The sequence below is a fragment of the Trematomus bernacchii genome, unplaced genomic scaffold (genome assembly GCF_902827165.1).
Source record: "Trematomus bernacchii unplaced genomic scaffold, fTreBer1.1, whole genome shotgun sequence".
In the NCBI taxonomy this organism is placed as follows: Eukaryota; Metazoa; Chordata; class Actinopteri; order Perciformes; family Nototheniidae; genus Trematomus; species Trematomus bernacchii.
In genome coordinates this window covers 1,461,719-1,478,195 of record NW_022987715.1, presented here as the reverse complement: position 1 = coordinate 1,478,195, position 16,477 = coordinate 1,461,719, and the positions used below count along the sequence as shown (strand labels likewise).

Genomic DNA, 16,477 nt, shown 5'->3' with positions numbered 1-16,477 from the left:
TTCAGGGGGAGTGGCTGTACCCGTAGAATAGAAAAGGGGGAAGTGACGTCTGACTCAGAGGTCGCGCGGCTGTGGAGAAGAACGTGTTGCACACATTCTGTTACTGAGTTTAGGCTAGTTAGCTAGCAGGTATATTGTTTTGGGTGCAGTCACTTTTGCCTCCACTTGCTGTTCAAATAAATGTTGAAAGAAAAAGTAAATCTGTTTACAGTTCTGTTTCATATGGGTGTTGAGAGATGTATCCATAGATTTAGTCCCTAATTTTGCTCTCAAAGTGCACCAGATTGATGCATTCAACTTCAACATTTAAAAATAAATCTTCCCGGGGGAGCATGCCCCCGGACCCCCCTAGAGGAGGTGAGGTCGATACATGCCGCGCATTAAGTGGGCCTGTGTGTCAATTAATCCCCGGGCCACTTTTTCCCCCCAGTCCGCCCCTGCCTGATAGAGGACATGCTCTTACAGCTGGGGAAACACACACTGAGCCCACCTCTTCACAACTCTTACACAACTTTCTGTACAAACATGCAGCAGCAGTAACCTCACACTATGCACTGAGGCCACCAGAACACGTAGAACCCGACCCAGGATCCCCTCTGGGACCAGAACACTGACCACATTTATCCCAACAGAAACACACACAATGACCTTAAACAACACTAAGAACCTGCAGCAACAACACCTAGATCACTTTTGTGTAAAATGATAATTTATTCATTTATGTAGAGTCCAGGTTCCACAACAAGAGGACTGTTCTTTACTGCACGACCTGTGCGCATCAGAAATGAATCAGAATGCTCAATGCGCTTCAAGGCGCTTTGTGTTACCATTTTTGTTTCTTGGTTTACTGTAATTTAATCCAGGTGTAAAAATTGAGATAAAAGTATGGAATTGCAAACTAAACATATTTACTATACATATTTGTGAGCCTTCTCATCCACACCAATGTGCTCACCATCAGCACAACTTCATGCCTGATCCTTTGGGCGCTCTGCTGCAGAGACGTCCAGACAAGCAGCAGAACCGCAGAGAACAGAACTCTGTGGGGCTGTGGAGGGAAACCAGTCTGTGACTGGGAGAGATATAGAGTATCATTATTTCTTTTGAGATATGAATGCGGCAACATGTAGTACATTACAGTCCAGTTTAAGATAGAATAATAAAGTTCTATCTTATCTTACAGTCATTGTTTTTTGTGAACATACATTTAGCAATACAATAAAATAGTATGTGAACTTAACCTTAAATAGTCTTTGATAATATCGTTATTTCTGTCAGGGTGAGTGAAGCAGGCAGGACCCAAATGCAGATTTCACAGAAAATACCTTTATTTCAAGGTTAAATAGTACAAACAGAACACTTCCCTGTAAACACAGTCAAAGACAAACAAGGATCTAACAAAGACAGACAGAAAAACCAGAACTTAAATGCACACAAGACTAATAACACAAACAAGACACAGGTGAGGAGGGAGGAGAAAACACAGGGGCACAAGGTGAACACAATCGGGTAATCAGGCAGGAGGGAACACAGAGACAGAAAGCAACAGGCAAGACGGGGGGTGAACACTTTTCAAAATAAAACAGGAAACCAAAGACAGATCAAGACAAGACAAAACACAACACAGACAGATCGTGACAATTATAATATCTGTGTGTTAGTCATGCTTCCCATGTCTCCCACACTGGGCTCTGCAGCTCATCTGTCTTCTCCTCTATCACTTCAAAAGGTGTGTCCATGTCAGTGTATCATATTCTCACAGTGTCAACGATAGACACATTTCCCAAAACAGGTGACAGCCTGTGTCATAATGTGAGGAACTATGATCCAGCCAATGATTACCTCACAGCATGTGTTCAAAATGTGCTTCATGTAATGATGTCTTGTTTTTGGTTTGACAATCGGCTAAATTGCATTATGGCTGCACAATACAGATCATCATAGGTCCATAGTTCTGGACCTGATCCGCACCGAACCAGTGGAGAATTCTTCCAGAAACCAACATACATAAATATATTGATACACAAATACACGGAGAATAGTACTCATCCAAAGAGGATGTATGGAATAGAATACAGTGCACTAAAATGCATGCCTTACAATCAAACATGGTAAATGTGAACATCATGGAAAAACTAAACATATACTAGCTTCATTAACATTCCAATATGTTTATTAAAAACTGATGTGATAAGGGTGTGTGTGTGGTGTGTGTTTGGGGGGAGGGGTCTGTCTTGGAAAGGGCCAAGTCAAGATCTCTACTGATATTGTGCTTGCAGACATTGATTTGTATTTTAGAATACTGTACACAATGCATGTGTAAAACCAAGTGTATTCATTTTTTCTGTTCTGTTCTGCATTGGCAAATACACATTTCATATTTTATTATTTTTTATTTATTTGGAAAAATACATGAATGTTGACTTCATGAAGCTGTATTTATGATGTAGTAAATGTAACATGGTCACATTCTATGAGGCCTATTGTGAGTAAGCATGCTGCTGGTGATATCATGTGTCTCGGCCACAGGACTCCAGTATTCAACCACACTAACAGACATTGTTAGGGGGCTGTTCTCTGATCAAAATGTAAGCCTTTAATGTTTGGTTGATACAATTCAATATATGTCTCAAAACAATGAATACATTCTTAACAATCCCTCACAGACTTTCCTACATGATCCCTGCTCTATAACAGTGTGACATAACAAAATACTGCTTTATTTGTGAAGTGATTCAGACAATTGTGCTTTGTTCTCCCTCAACATTAAGTTGCTCTTACAGCGACGACACTCAGCACTCCCTGATGCTGCTTTCATGTGAAACAGGACGAGGAAGCATTCAGTTTGCAAATACTGCAGATAGCAAATAAACACAACAGGCCCAGTAAAGGAATTCTCTGATGTATTTAGTCATTTCTACCTGATGAGCACATACTACCATACTATCTGATGAGCACAAAAGTTTCAGAAAGTTGTTTTGCATCCATGTTTTGATGTCAGTGAGGCAGTTGGTGAGTTGGGAGTGGGTGGTTGCAGAAATAGTTTTTGTAGAGAGGTATGACAGAAGCACTATAGAAAAAGAGATTTTGTCTGCTGTGGAAAGCTGCTTGTACTGTAGATGTGAACATGCTTTGGAGATGTGTCCACAGTTGGGAAGAAGGACACATAATGAAAAAAATCCCATTCCTTAAAGAAAATTGAATTAGTTTTGGCTGCCTGCGTAAGGGACACATAAGCAGAGACTGCAGGAAAGGAATGAGATGCAACATATGCAATCTAAATCCCAGAATGATGCACATCTACCAAGAAAGGAAGGAAATGGAGAACGAGCAGGAGGAAATGGAAGAAGCATCTGCAGACACTGCTGAAGCCTCAATTCAGACAGATACCTTACTGGGGCCGAGGAAGATAGTTGCAAACTCTCCATAGTGCCGGTCCAAGTTGAAGACAAAAAGGGGAACACAACTGTGCATACTTATGCAATTCTTGACCCAGGCAGCACTGCTTTGTTTTGCACATTAGGACTTATGAACAAACTTAACCTCCAAGGAACATTCTGCTGAGAACTATGGGTCAACGGAAGGTCATTGAAACCAGCATTGTGTCAGACTTAGAGGTTGCTGGGCTGGATAGCAGCGACTTTTGTGATCTCCCCGGCCAAAACAAATCAGAAAACAATATGCCTACTGGTGCTCTGGCTCCCACCACTACCTCTCCAATATATACAATCTCACCAGGTGCCCCAATCAACCAGTTGCTGGTCGTTGCTTAAGTGACCAGCAGGGCAAACAAAACAAAATCCATCTTCCTTTATGGAATTAGTTTTCTCTTGATGTATTTTCATCTTGACGCGTGAGCATGTATCCTGTGAGTGATGGTTGTATTGGCCGGATAAACAGTTGAAGTTAGTTGTGGCAGAAGGAAACGGTATCTTGTTAGATTCTTTAGATCAACGCCTTCAGTGGATTTTCAGTATGTCAATATTGGCATCAAGTGCTGCCAGTTTTGTTTCAAAAGATTGTTTTCCCTTTTCTTTTCTAAGCTCCTCTTCTTGGGCCTGCTGTATGGTCATTTGAATAACATGCTTCCTTTTCAATGCAGCCATGCGCTTTGAAGGACTGCTAAATATGCTTCAGCTTTCATTCTGATGAGTCTGGAATTATTGTCCTTTAAACATAAAAGGTGTGATGCAATGTCCCTAGGATTTACATCGTCAAAAGTACACTTATACGACGTATTGCATCATCTTCTTTATTGGCGTTATTTAAATATCCAAATATGTTATTTTTATCCTCAGGAAAAGCATTGGTGCATGCGCATGCCTGTCAGAGTGCGTAATCACTGTGTGCAACCGTTCTAATGGTCCGTTCATCAATACACTGTAAAAACTGTGACCAATAGTTACTTAAAACAACGGTGGCAACAAAGTGACAATTCATATAATTAAATAGATTTTAATCACAACAATTTGATTAGAAAGTACTGAATAAATTGAGTTTATAAAACATATATTTATATTTACTTAATATCTGTGGATGGATACAAAGACAAAGACTGCGATCGAGGGGAGGACGATGAGGAGGAAGAAGAAGAAGAAGAAGAAGAAGAAGAAGAAGAAGAAGAAGAAGAAGAAGAAGAAGAAGAACGAGAAGGAGAAGAAGAACGAGAAGAAGAACAACAACAACAACGAGCACGAGTACGAGCACGAGAACAAGTACGGGACGAGCAGCGAGCACGGGACCGAGACACAGACCAGCTGAACGTAGCCTCTTGTTAGCTTACTGCTACTATTAGACACTGCACCCTGCCCACTCTGTTGCCAGATTTGAGAGAAATAAGCAACCAGGTCTATGAAAACAAGCCCAAAAGAAGCAACACATACATGTTGTGTAATTTTAAACCAAAACTAAGGCCTCAGGATGACTTTAAGACGTGAACATGGTCATTTTTGTTTTGTAACATTAAATAAAATAATAAAAATGTTATAAAAAAAAAAAAAAGATTCCCGATCCCCGATTTTTTTCTCCCGATTCCGATCTTTTGAAAATCACGTGATCGGCTCCGATCCCCGATCACGTGATCGGATCGGGACATCTCTAATAATCACTAATAATCTCGGTGATGCTGAGCTGAGCATCGCTTACAATTTGCGAGCGATTTTTCAAGTTGACCGTTTTTCTTGAAAAATCCGAAGTGTTGCCAAACATTTGATTTGTAGGTATTTTTTGGTGCGCTGTGTTTCTCTTAAGGCCCTGACACACCAGGCCGAAATCGGCCGTTTTCGTTAGTCGGACGACGAAGCGTGCCCTGTCGCCCAAACTCAATTTGGTGTGTCCCGCACCGTCGGCCGTGACACGCCTTATTTGGCCTTTCATGGCCGACGCACGGCATGTTGAATCGGCCGTGCGTCGGCCACAGGCAGTCGGACAAAGAAATCACTCTGATTGACTGTTCAGCTAGCGAATCAGTGCATGAGAAGCGAAACGGTTGCTTGAGAATGTCTTCCACAAGCAACACTCCAATGGCTGATAGCTCCAGTACCGCACGAAACATGTTTTCGATGGACGAGAGTGAAAATGGAACGCACACGCTATTTGTTGTTTGTTTAGATCACGCAGTCTGTTCTTCTTCTCTGTCTTCCGGTTGTTGCCTCTTTTGAATGATGAATACACACTACCGCCGCCTGCTGGTAAGGAGAGTTATTGCCACTCACGCATGCGCAGTTTGTACGTGCTCGGCTGAAGTCTTTGCGGTGTGTTCCAGTGCGACACATGGCCAAGACGCAGGAGAACACGGCGACACAACAGTCGGCGTCGGCGTCGGCAGTTCTCTGGTGACTGCTTGGTGTGTCAGGGCCTGTACTTCCATGTGTGTTGATAACTGAGACTCTCGGCCTCCGTAGTGGCGAAGCAAAGATCAAAGATCGTCTCCGCTGACAGGATGAGAGGATATTATATGAATGAATCGTTTTTTTACCGATGCAAAGACGCTACAATCGATGCATCGCGAGTTCAACCCAAACTGTAGCCGATGTGCACTCTTTCAACCGGTGCACTCGCATCTTGAACGTTTATGCCGGTGCACCGAGGCGAATCGGTGAATCTTAACATCCCTAGTGTACACATTTGCTGAATATGAAAACACTCTCAGTGTGTGCCCACTGTGCGACTGTCAAGGATAAACAACCTGTGGCCGCCGAGCCAGTCATGTGGATGTCAGTTTTACACACATTCTGAGGCCGCCGTGCCTATTTTTTTGTTTTCACTGCTAGTTTATGCTTAGGTTTAATTAGTGCATTAAAAAAAAAATAAAATCATTAATGAAATTTCAGCTCAGACCCCACGCTTAATAAGTCTCCCCCTGGCCCACCTACATTTCTCCAGGCCCACCCACACAATAATTCCTGGCTACGCCACTGCTGCTTACCGTTTTCATACTTTATATAGGCCTATCTTAGCATATTCATACACACTGTTAATACTGTTCATTCTGCTCATAGGCTACTGTGTATATCTAGTGTATTCATACCCCTCACTGTTTATTCATCATTCAATTCATTCTATATTTTATTCTGTAGATTGTGTACATTACTTTTCACTTTACTGCTTTTTGCACTCCTGGTTAGAAGCTAAACTGCATTTCGTTGTCTCAGTACCTGTAATCTGTGCAATAACAATAAAGTTGAATCTAATCTTGAGCAGGAACAAATGTATGTACTTAGTAGATATCTGACATTAACGATTAAACACATTTGTGCATTCTTTATAAATGCAAACCGAGTCAAGCCGACTCCGAGAGGAGAGACACCTCTGGAGATCAGAAGAGAGAAACTTGCTCTGTCATACTGGGTCAGGCTACAAGGAAGTGGAGAGGAAAAGATCACAAACAGAATATTACAGGATAGCTGGGAATATACAAAGTTCCAGGGGCGTGGGTTTGGCTGGACAAATAAGGAGAGAACGAGGGCATATGGAGTGGAGACCATAAAGTTTGCCAAAGCAAGCCCATTTAGCAGTGTTCCCCCATGGCTTTTCCCAGAAGCTAATATAGATGTGAGTATCATAGAAAGGAAAAAAGAGTGGCGAATAAATGAGAATTAAAACGAGTATGTACCTGAACGAAAAGTATTACAATTACCTCAACATTTATACAGATGGATCTAAGAAGCAAGAATGCGTGGGGATAGGCGTTTATATCCCAGAATTCAAAAATATCTATCTCAAAACGAGTGTCAAATAACTTATCAGTTTATACAGCAGAAATACTCGCAGCAATTATTGGGCTACAATAGGTTGAAGAGGTCAGACCTGATAGGGTGGTGATATGCACAGACTCACTATCTGCTTTGAAAAGCATACAGTCGACAATAACTGTTAGAGAAGATGTATTTATTGAACTTAACCACTGCTTACTGAGACTTCAGAGGAGGGGAATATATGTGCAGTTATGCTGGGTGCCTGCACATGAGGGGGTTAAAGGGAAGACACGAGGTAAGCGTGTCTGAGTGTGCTCTACCAGCCAAGTGAACTGCGGCCCGGTCTTCTCCACGGTCACAATCGGAGGAGAAGGAGTGGCGGTGCAGTGGCTGTTAACCAAAAGCCGGTGTCAGGGGCAGTGTGATGGGCCGATGTTGTTGGACGACAGCGCGTTTATGCATCAGGGCTCCGCCCACTGTACCCATAGAGTCCAGTAGAGGGCGGAGCCTGTGTAAAATATAACGAGGGGTTACGTATAGAGTGGCGAAGTCCCTCCCCTTCCGGTGGACCTCCATGGGACATTATTTCGGAAAAATTATGTATTGAAGTCAATGGAGAGAGAAAGATTATCTTTCGATCCCGTTTGAATTGTGCCACGAATTACACATATGATGTTTGTCAATTTAAAAGATAATTTTGCAAGTAAAAAAAAAAAAAATGTGTCGTAAAACTGTGAAGTAACACATTTGTTTGTGTGAAACGCTCAATGAACTACATCTCTGGTCTCACAGAACAACACACGTCACCAAGATGGCCGTCACTACTGTCTTGTCAACAAAACGATTGACTACCCTCACTATCACCACAATGAAACACGTCCAGAAGAAAGTCATGCAAAGCTGCCTGCCTGCCTTCCTTTGATTCTCTCTGAACTGCCTGGTCTTTGTAATGTTTAATGTCAACCATTTGTGCAGATAGCATGAAGTAGAGAACATCGCTAGCGTTAGCGTTAGCATTTCTCCCCCGGGCTTCAATTGTGTATTATAGAATGATCACACCGGTGTGACAGTACTCTTCAAAGGGTTCACGAAATATGACTACTACTCTTACTGTTTAACATTTTGGGTTACGTAATGTTACTTCATGTTAAGGCTAATACAAATGACAAGGCTGTAATGCTAACTAACGTGCTAGCTACTAGCTAGCTTGATCCAGACACTCCTGGTCCTTTCATCAGACGGGAAGCGAAAGAACGAGCAAGACCCATTGCTGGTATGATAACAACCTGGTACTAAGCACACAGGCATCTTGTTAAAGTTATCTTATCTTAGCCATCGCCATATAGATAGATTCTATCTATATGGCGCTGATCTTAGCTATCTCTTACGGTACGTCTACACAGCAGCGTTAAAAAAATCTTGAAACGCTTCTGCCCATTCACTTTGAATGGGGTGACGTCACTTTCCCTCACTTTTCGCCGAAATGCATTGTGGGCAGGCGAGCGGAGATTTTCAGGATTTTCAAGATTCAAAGTTGAACAATGTTCAACTTTTGAAGCTGAGGTGGAAGCGGCAGCCAATCAAATCCCGTGTACGCAAATCTGGCAGTTCAAGCTCTAGCCAATCAAACGGCGTGTATGCTGGGAGAGACATACCGCAGGTCATTTCCTCATATTCCAAAAAATGGAGGAGAAATTAGCGGTAGCGAATCAATCACCCGGTGCTTTATGACCAGACCTACCGGGATATAAACCGGAGGAGCCAGGCATGGAGGGAGGTGGCAGAGACAGTGGTAGGTTTTCGCCTGTTTTGGGGAGTTTATATCCAGTTTACTTCGGGCTTTTTTGCTTCGTATGTCGCGGGCGGGAGATTCATGTGATTGGTTGTTCGCAAAAAATCCCCAAGCTTCAGATACGCCCACCTCCAAGATTTTTTTAACGCTGCTGTGTAGACGTACCGTTAGTGGAGGAAAACAATTGTGACATCACTTACGCGACTCTGGGATTTGTAGTCTTTCTAGTTACGTATTTTTCATAGTCTTATATTTCAACAGTTTTACGACAAACTGTGACTTTTTTGACATGGAAATGATTTTTTAAGATTGACAAACATCATATGTGTAATTCATGGCACAATTCAAACGGGATCGAAAGATACGTTTTCTCTCTCCATTGACTTCAATACATTATTTTTCCGAAATAAGGTCCCATGGACCGGAAGTAGATGGGCGTGACTTCGCCACTCTATAGAGTCCCACCGGAGTGGCGAAGTCCCTCTCCTTCCGGTGGGACTCATGAGCCGCGTTCACACCGGAGTACTTTTCACCGTACTTTTCGCGTTTAGTTCCGTGAGTACCCCTTATGTCGCGTTCACACCAAAAATCGTACTTAATCTCGGGTACTTTTACCCCCATTTTTAGAGCCCGCTGGGAGAGCGTACTTTTCTGTGGGTGAAAAGTGCCCCAAAAGTGCCCCAGTGCTGATTGGCTGGGCGAATTGCAAACCACGCCCGTACAACTGTGAAAATGTTGTGTGGAGACGCCATTGTTTTTCCTCGCTACACAAACCCAACGCACCAACGGAGCGTTGGGTTTGTTTTTTAAAGCAGTTATGGCAAGCATCAAGAAATGATGAGGAGGTGTCGGCGCTTCTGGAGATCTACGCAGAGGACGCGACCCAGGGAATGCTACTGAAGCCAGTTCAGTAGCTTTCACTCGACCTGGGAATCGTGCACAGCCGGCTAAAAATAAAGAAACTCAGGACTACAAACGGCGGATTCAGTGGCCAACGATGACTACCACAACGAAGGTAAAATCAACTACATGCACTGGGGTTTTAATCTGCACAATAATGGTCTCAGATGTACTTTTATTTGCTCAGTAGATCAAGCTAGCCATGCTGGGCTGAATAGGCTAACACCGGCCCCGAGCTAGCTACATCTAGCTAGCTAGATATTCTCGGCCGCTATGAAAACGTTTTGACTTGTGAATAACTGTGCAGTGTTTCTGTAATTTGCTTCACTAACTCATGGCACTAATCGTCTGTTTCAGGCGAGGATGGACAACTCTCGGGATTGGAAACAAGCGAGCTTTGCATTCTAGATCACAGCGCTTTGTCGTCCTCCTTACCAGCAACCAAACGCAAAGGTACACACACTGTAACTTTGTCTTGAAAGAACGTTACGCATCGAACTGATGTTCACAATCATGTTTATTTCATAATATTCATCATATTTTATGTTTAACTTGCCTCAACAACATTAAACAAAGTTCAAGCATACATGAAGCACTCTTCAAAAAGGAACAATCCTCCGTGTTTGAACCTCTTAAATAGCTGCATAGCCGATTTATTTGGACTGGATTATCCCAGAGAGGCTAAACATTCTTTATAACACAGTTTCAGATTTGTGAAACCTTTAATTCTATTTGTGAAAATACAAAAATGAGAGATTTTAGTGCTTTTTCGCATCCTGGCCACATTAGACCAGGTCCTGATCTAAAACCACTATACCTAGACTCATCAAATCTGGACTGGATTATCCCAGAGAGTCAAAAGATTCTTTATAACACAGTTTCAGATTTGTGAAACCTTAATTATATTTGTAAAAATACAAAAAAGGGAGATTTCAGTGCTTTTTTACATGTAGACCACATTAGACCAGGTCCTGATCTAAAACCACTATACCTAGACTCATCAAATCTGGACTGGATTATCCCAGAGAGGCTAAACATTCTTTATAACACAGTTTCAGATTTGTGAAACCTTAATTCTATTTGTGAAAATACCAAAAAAACATTCCTAGTATGTTGTAAAACTACATGGCGACTAAACAGATCTTGTATCTTGCTTATTTTCCCCTCTTAGGAAAGCGGACACGGGATGCGAATTTCTTTGACACCGCCCAGGCGTTGGAGGACCGGCGTGCCGTGGTGAAAGAGTCGATGCACGGGGATCAGATGGTGCTGTTCACCAAGGCCCAGGAAACGGAGGACAAGATGCTCACCAGTTCATTTTATATTATTGTTATTACTGTTATTATATAGTCTTGATACAACTGACACTTTATTTTATATTGATAATGTTAATTTACATGTACAACTTCTATTTTATTTACATTAAAAATGTGAACTTCTATTTACTGTTAAACAGATCCTGTAGCTTGCTTATTTCTCCTGACACTTTATCTTTAGTGACCGTAGCATCCTATACATCACATGTAAGTGATTATTCTGATACCATCATGTTTCATCGGTTATAAACTGGCAAAGCTTTATTTGTCATTTATTTATCATCAATGTTGCAACCTTGTGGAGGAATGGGCACATACACAAATATGATAATTTATATAATTTTAAATATTATTTGACCTAAAACTAAATGTTTTTATGATTGTCCTCTGAGGAGGACATGGGGATTTGCAAACTTTTAATTCCCCCCCCATTTTACACAACACAAAATGGAGTCCACTATGGGCCGAAACTAACATGTATGTTTATGGCAGACGGATGCAGTGGGTCTCAGGAAGATAAATAATAACGGTGGGTTTGCTGCTGAGCCTATTTACTGTGCATACAACACACCTGGCACAGTTTATTGTTATTATATTGCCACACTGTACACTATTGTAATGTTGCCTGTCTTGACTGGAACAACTGTACAAAAGATTAGCTTTATTGTCAAAATGTTTACAATTTACACGCTGTTCAGATGCCTCATAAAGCTGGGTCGCCGGTAAGGCAGTCCATTCGTCCCTGTACTCATTACTTTCACAAAGGTTATGTAATATGCAACATGCTGCCACCTGGATTGTGATCTTGTAGTCGTTTCTTTTCATCAAGCACCGCCACCTGCCCTTCAGTCTGCCAAAAGCGTTCTCCACCACCACTCGTGCTCGGCTTGTTTTGTTATTGTACGCAAGTTGCTCAGGCTGCATTAACTCAGTTACAAAGCTGTATAACATGAGCACAAACAGCACAACTTCAGTCGACTCCATCTCCATCATGTCTGAGGTCGGAAGGTAAACAACAGACGCCTAATGTACAGCGAGTGGGTGGGCGTCGCAGTATACGCGGGAAGTTTTTCTTCTTCTTCTCTTGTTTTGCAGCGGATTGCAAACAACTTTAAGGTGCATACCGCCACCTACTGTACTCGCCGTGAAGTGGTTTGTGGCCTGCCAGTAAAGCCAAAGCAGAAGAAGAAGAAGTGACGTCAGCGGCTCATTTGCGTAATCTTCCCTCGGGGAAAAGTACTCCGATCTGCGATCTGTACTAAGTGCCCTGGGGTTAAAAGCGCCGGGGCTCTTAGTGCCGGAACTAAGTACAGGAAAGTACTTGGTGTGAACGCGGCTATGGGACCTTATTTCGGAAAAAGTTTGTATTGAAGTCAATGGAGAGAGAAAGATTATCTTTCGATCCCGTTTGAATTGTGCCACGAATTACACATATGATGTTTGTCAATCAATCAATTATATATACAGTCTATGATTGTAACCTTTATAGTATATGGTTACAATACGTAACCCCTCGTTTCACTTGGAAAAGGAGAAGGAAAAGCTATAATGAAGAAGAAGGGTATGGAAATATGTCAGAAAAGGTGGGAGGAAGATCAGAAAGGGAGGAGATACCACATGTTACAGAAATCAGTCATAATAAAGATCTATAGCCTACAGAAAGGAACAGACGGGAGGAGATCATCATCACTAGACTCAGATTGGATCATACAGGATTAAACGGCACAATGTTTATAATGGGAAAAAGCGAAGTTGAAGAATGCAGGGGGTGTGGACTGTGGAGTGAAAGAAAATGTGGAACACATCGTATAACACTGCAACATGTACAAAACAGAAAGGGAAAAACTATAGACAGGGTCAGAGAGGCAGGAAGGGAGTGGAGCCTGATGGGGATACTGGGAACAGAAGGTGAGGGGGTAAGAGCTACCAGAAAGGCCATTATTAAGTATTTGAGTGAGACAGGATTGATTGGAAGAATTTAAAACAACGTCAATACAGTGGCCCCACAAGTGGCCTTCTTCTTCTTCGAGTCCGTAGCAATCTCAGATGTCGTTCTGCCAGTATCGGGCACAGGCCACAGCTGATGGGGTAGGTTCTGCCAGGTCTTCTGGACTGCACCGGGGGGCATCGGCACATTCCAGTAGGTGGGACATTGTCTGCACTGACCCACAGCTGGTGATAGGATGATTACACACTATTGTACAGTAGGTGGCGGTATGCACCTTAAAGTTGTTTGCAATCCGCCAAAAACCGAGAGAAGAAGAAGAAGAAGCCGACTCCGAGCTGTCTGACTTCAGGCGAGCTTTTTGAGACCTCCCCCGGCTGCAATCGGCTATTCTCGTCTACTTTCGAGGCGTGCCGCAGCTCATCTCAAACAAGCCTAGTGCCTGTGCAGAGCTGGCAGCCGGAAGCTGTGATCAGCTGATGGAGGAGGAGCTGCACGAGAGGTGAGCCATCTTCCCCCGGCAGAGTAATAGATCCTGGACGACGGGAATACGGGAAATCATCTGGGGATCCCGGTGTCATTTGGATGCAGAGACGTTTGATTAGACGCCAGGACAGCCGGTGTCCGTCGGGCTGGAGGAGATGTGAAGGACTCATCAGGACTTGAGCAGCAAGCTGAAGGAGGAATATATCGCTGTCAGCTTCAAACGTCAGAGAGGAGGCTCCCATACTAATACAAAGACAGAACAACATCGAGCTAGGAGGGGAGGGTTAATGCCGAGAAATGAACCGTTTGTTGCCTATGAAAATGCAAAAGTCTAGAAGATATGCAATATAAATAAGCGTCTACGAGAGGAGTTCGAAAGGTGTAAAGCGTTATCATCACTAGTACATGTAAACAAACAGCTACTCAAGCTAGCTGAGGTTAGCCGATTGGGGGCTAGCTCTCTGGACTGGTGCTAATACATAAGGCTTAGCTAATATAAGGCAGTTTACGGGAGCAGGGCGAAGGTGAACCGCTCTAAACACACTGGACTTCGGGTCAGAAAACATTTACCCTCAATATAGTTGTTCGCAGTCGATGACAGCCTTTTGTGTTATCGGACGATGCCGCTATTAGCATAATTAGCCTGTCAGCTAACGGTGAAATGTTATTTGCATTAGCAGCCCAGCATAATAACACTAAACTCACACAGTACATGTAGAACAAAGATGTTACTAATGCTACGTGTGTTTTTCACATGGATTAGTAAAACATATGTATCTTTGAAATAAGAGTAAGCACGTTAAGGACTGGCGTAACTGTTAATGCTACAACAGTACATCTAGAGACCCGGGGAGTCTGGTGGATAGACAGAGTAGGACGAGGATGATGGAACATAACTTTTGGAAGATTGAATCACATTGCCATTCCTAGCCAGCTATTCCTTGTACCCGCCTTCATGCCTGCATACCGTTAGTGGGTGGACATTTGTGGTTTTGCATAGTAAAACGTTACTCTGGTTTTATTTGTGAGAGTAAAAACACTTGGCTGAGTCCGTGGTGTCAGTGAACAGAGCAGAGGGCCTCAGTTCACTCAGGCTGGAGCCACAGCTCAGCCTGCCAGCATGGACAGAGCCGCGATACATCTAAACTAGTTGTTTGCTTTAAATAAGTAAAAAAACACATCTTAACAAAGGAGAATTTACTTAAAGATACTTTGTAATCGTAGTTGTTTGTGCATATTTTCCTACAGACTATTCAGAGGAGATCACTGCATGGCCAGTTGTATTATGTAGCTGTGCGGCCCAGCGGTAAGCCTCTCAGCTGTGTTTTGGTTGCTAGTGGCCTCCCCTCCCCCAGTCTTCAGACTCTGATTCTCCCTGACTGTTGGACACAGTCCGCCGGGTTTCCCCTTCATTCCTGCTCTGAAGAAAGGCCGTGGCCTCAGGTCGCAGTCCCCTGGACTCCGGGCCGTTAAAAAGTGGATGTAATGGAACTGATGTTTGCCGAGTGGGAGGATGGGGAGAGGTTCTCCTTCGAAGACTCGGACCGGTTCGAAGAAGACTCTCTGTGCTCCTTCATCTCAGAGGCCGAGAGCCTCTGTCAGAACTGGAGGGGCTGGAGGAAGCAGTCCGCTGGACCCAACTCCCCCACTGTCAAGATCAGAGGTTGGTGGACACACATTCGTAATTATTTGGAACACTTAGATATTGCGTGAATGTTCTTAGTGACTGTGCAGAACTGAAGTCAGTTAACATAAGTTTAAATTACATAGCATGTATAACCTGTCGGAGAAAATATGTAACATCTACTTATAAACATGATATAACTCTAAAAGACAGATAAGTTGGAATGATACAATAGAGAGGCTTACTGGTTATTGTGGTAATATTGCAAACACTGGAGCTGTAGCTGATAGTATTCAGCTGTCTACCCGAACCAGTTTGCTTTGTTAGTACAAAGCAAAATGTATATATTAGTAACTGAATTTATTTGGATTCAAGCAAAAGCATGGGTGCAGTTTTTGGGTTTCAGTAGGCCAACAAACCAAAAGTCCAGTCACAATCTCAAATAGCCATTTTCCTTGTATTTGAATCATTTGCTTTTGTGTTATGGAAATGTCTGGGGAATGTGGAACCCCCCTGGCTGCAGGTAGATGTGTTTCCTGACCACTAAGGTAGGGCTGGCATCACAGAGTGACTCACAATATGATACTGATCAAATCAATGCCCACGATAACTGGTATAACGGCAACACAATCATCTTAACATTGACGATCTGTTGGATAGATCAGTGTTTCTGTGTAGAAGGAAAATTAACTAAAGAGACAAAAAGCAGGAATTACATTTATATACTGCGTTGTGGTGTCAACTAGTGTGGAAGATTCTGAAATTAACCAACCAAAAAAAGTCCAGTGTTGCAAATCTTTTTTTTTTAAGTGAAAAAAGTCACCAAGTTAGCAACTATGACACCTTGTCTTGTCAGGCGTAGACACATCACAATCAGTGTTTCCTACAGGCTTTCAAAGAGAATGGTGGGTTGATTCTGGAAGGTGCATCTAGAACTGACAGTTTTCTACTAAGCTCAAATTGTTTATGCACTACTGAGCATTTATAGAACCTAAGTGCTTAAGAAGGTAAAACAAAGTATCAAGGATATAATGCTCTATAAATGATCATAGATTTACAGCTGTTATGAATGTGTGTGGTATAAAGTCCCAGTGTCATGTCACATGTACTTCTAAATGTACTCCCTGCTCCAAAATGTCGTGCTGCCTATTGTTAATCCCCTGGGATACAAACAACCCCTCCTGTTCCTTGTTTCAGTGTTTCAGTGATCAGTGTTTA

General features: G+C 42.7%; 1 protein-coding gene across 7 annotated transcripts in view; it reads left to right on the top strand.

The window, feature by feature from the left end:
* Window positions 1-13,575: 13,575 nt before the first annotated feature.
* Window positions 13,576-16,477, top strand: part of zswim8 (zinc finger, SWIM-type containing 8) — a 33,956-nt gene continuing 31,054 nt past the window's right edge. For 4 of the 7 annotated variants that reach the window (XM_034142158.1, XM_034142154.1, XM_034142156.1 and 1 more), the window contains exon 1: window positions 13,577-15,298. In XM_034142158.1, the coding sequence (XP_033998049.1) occupies window positions 15,121-15,298 (178 nt within the window). In that variant the 5' untranslated portion in view covers window positions 13,577-15,120. Of the gene's footprint in view, window positions 15,299-16,477 lie in introns of all 7 variants that reach the window. The other 3 variants (XM_034142157.1, XM_034142155.1, XM_034142153.1) reach the window with 2 other exon arrangements.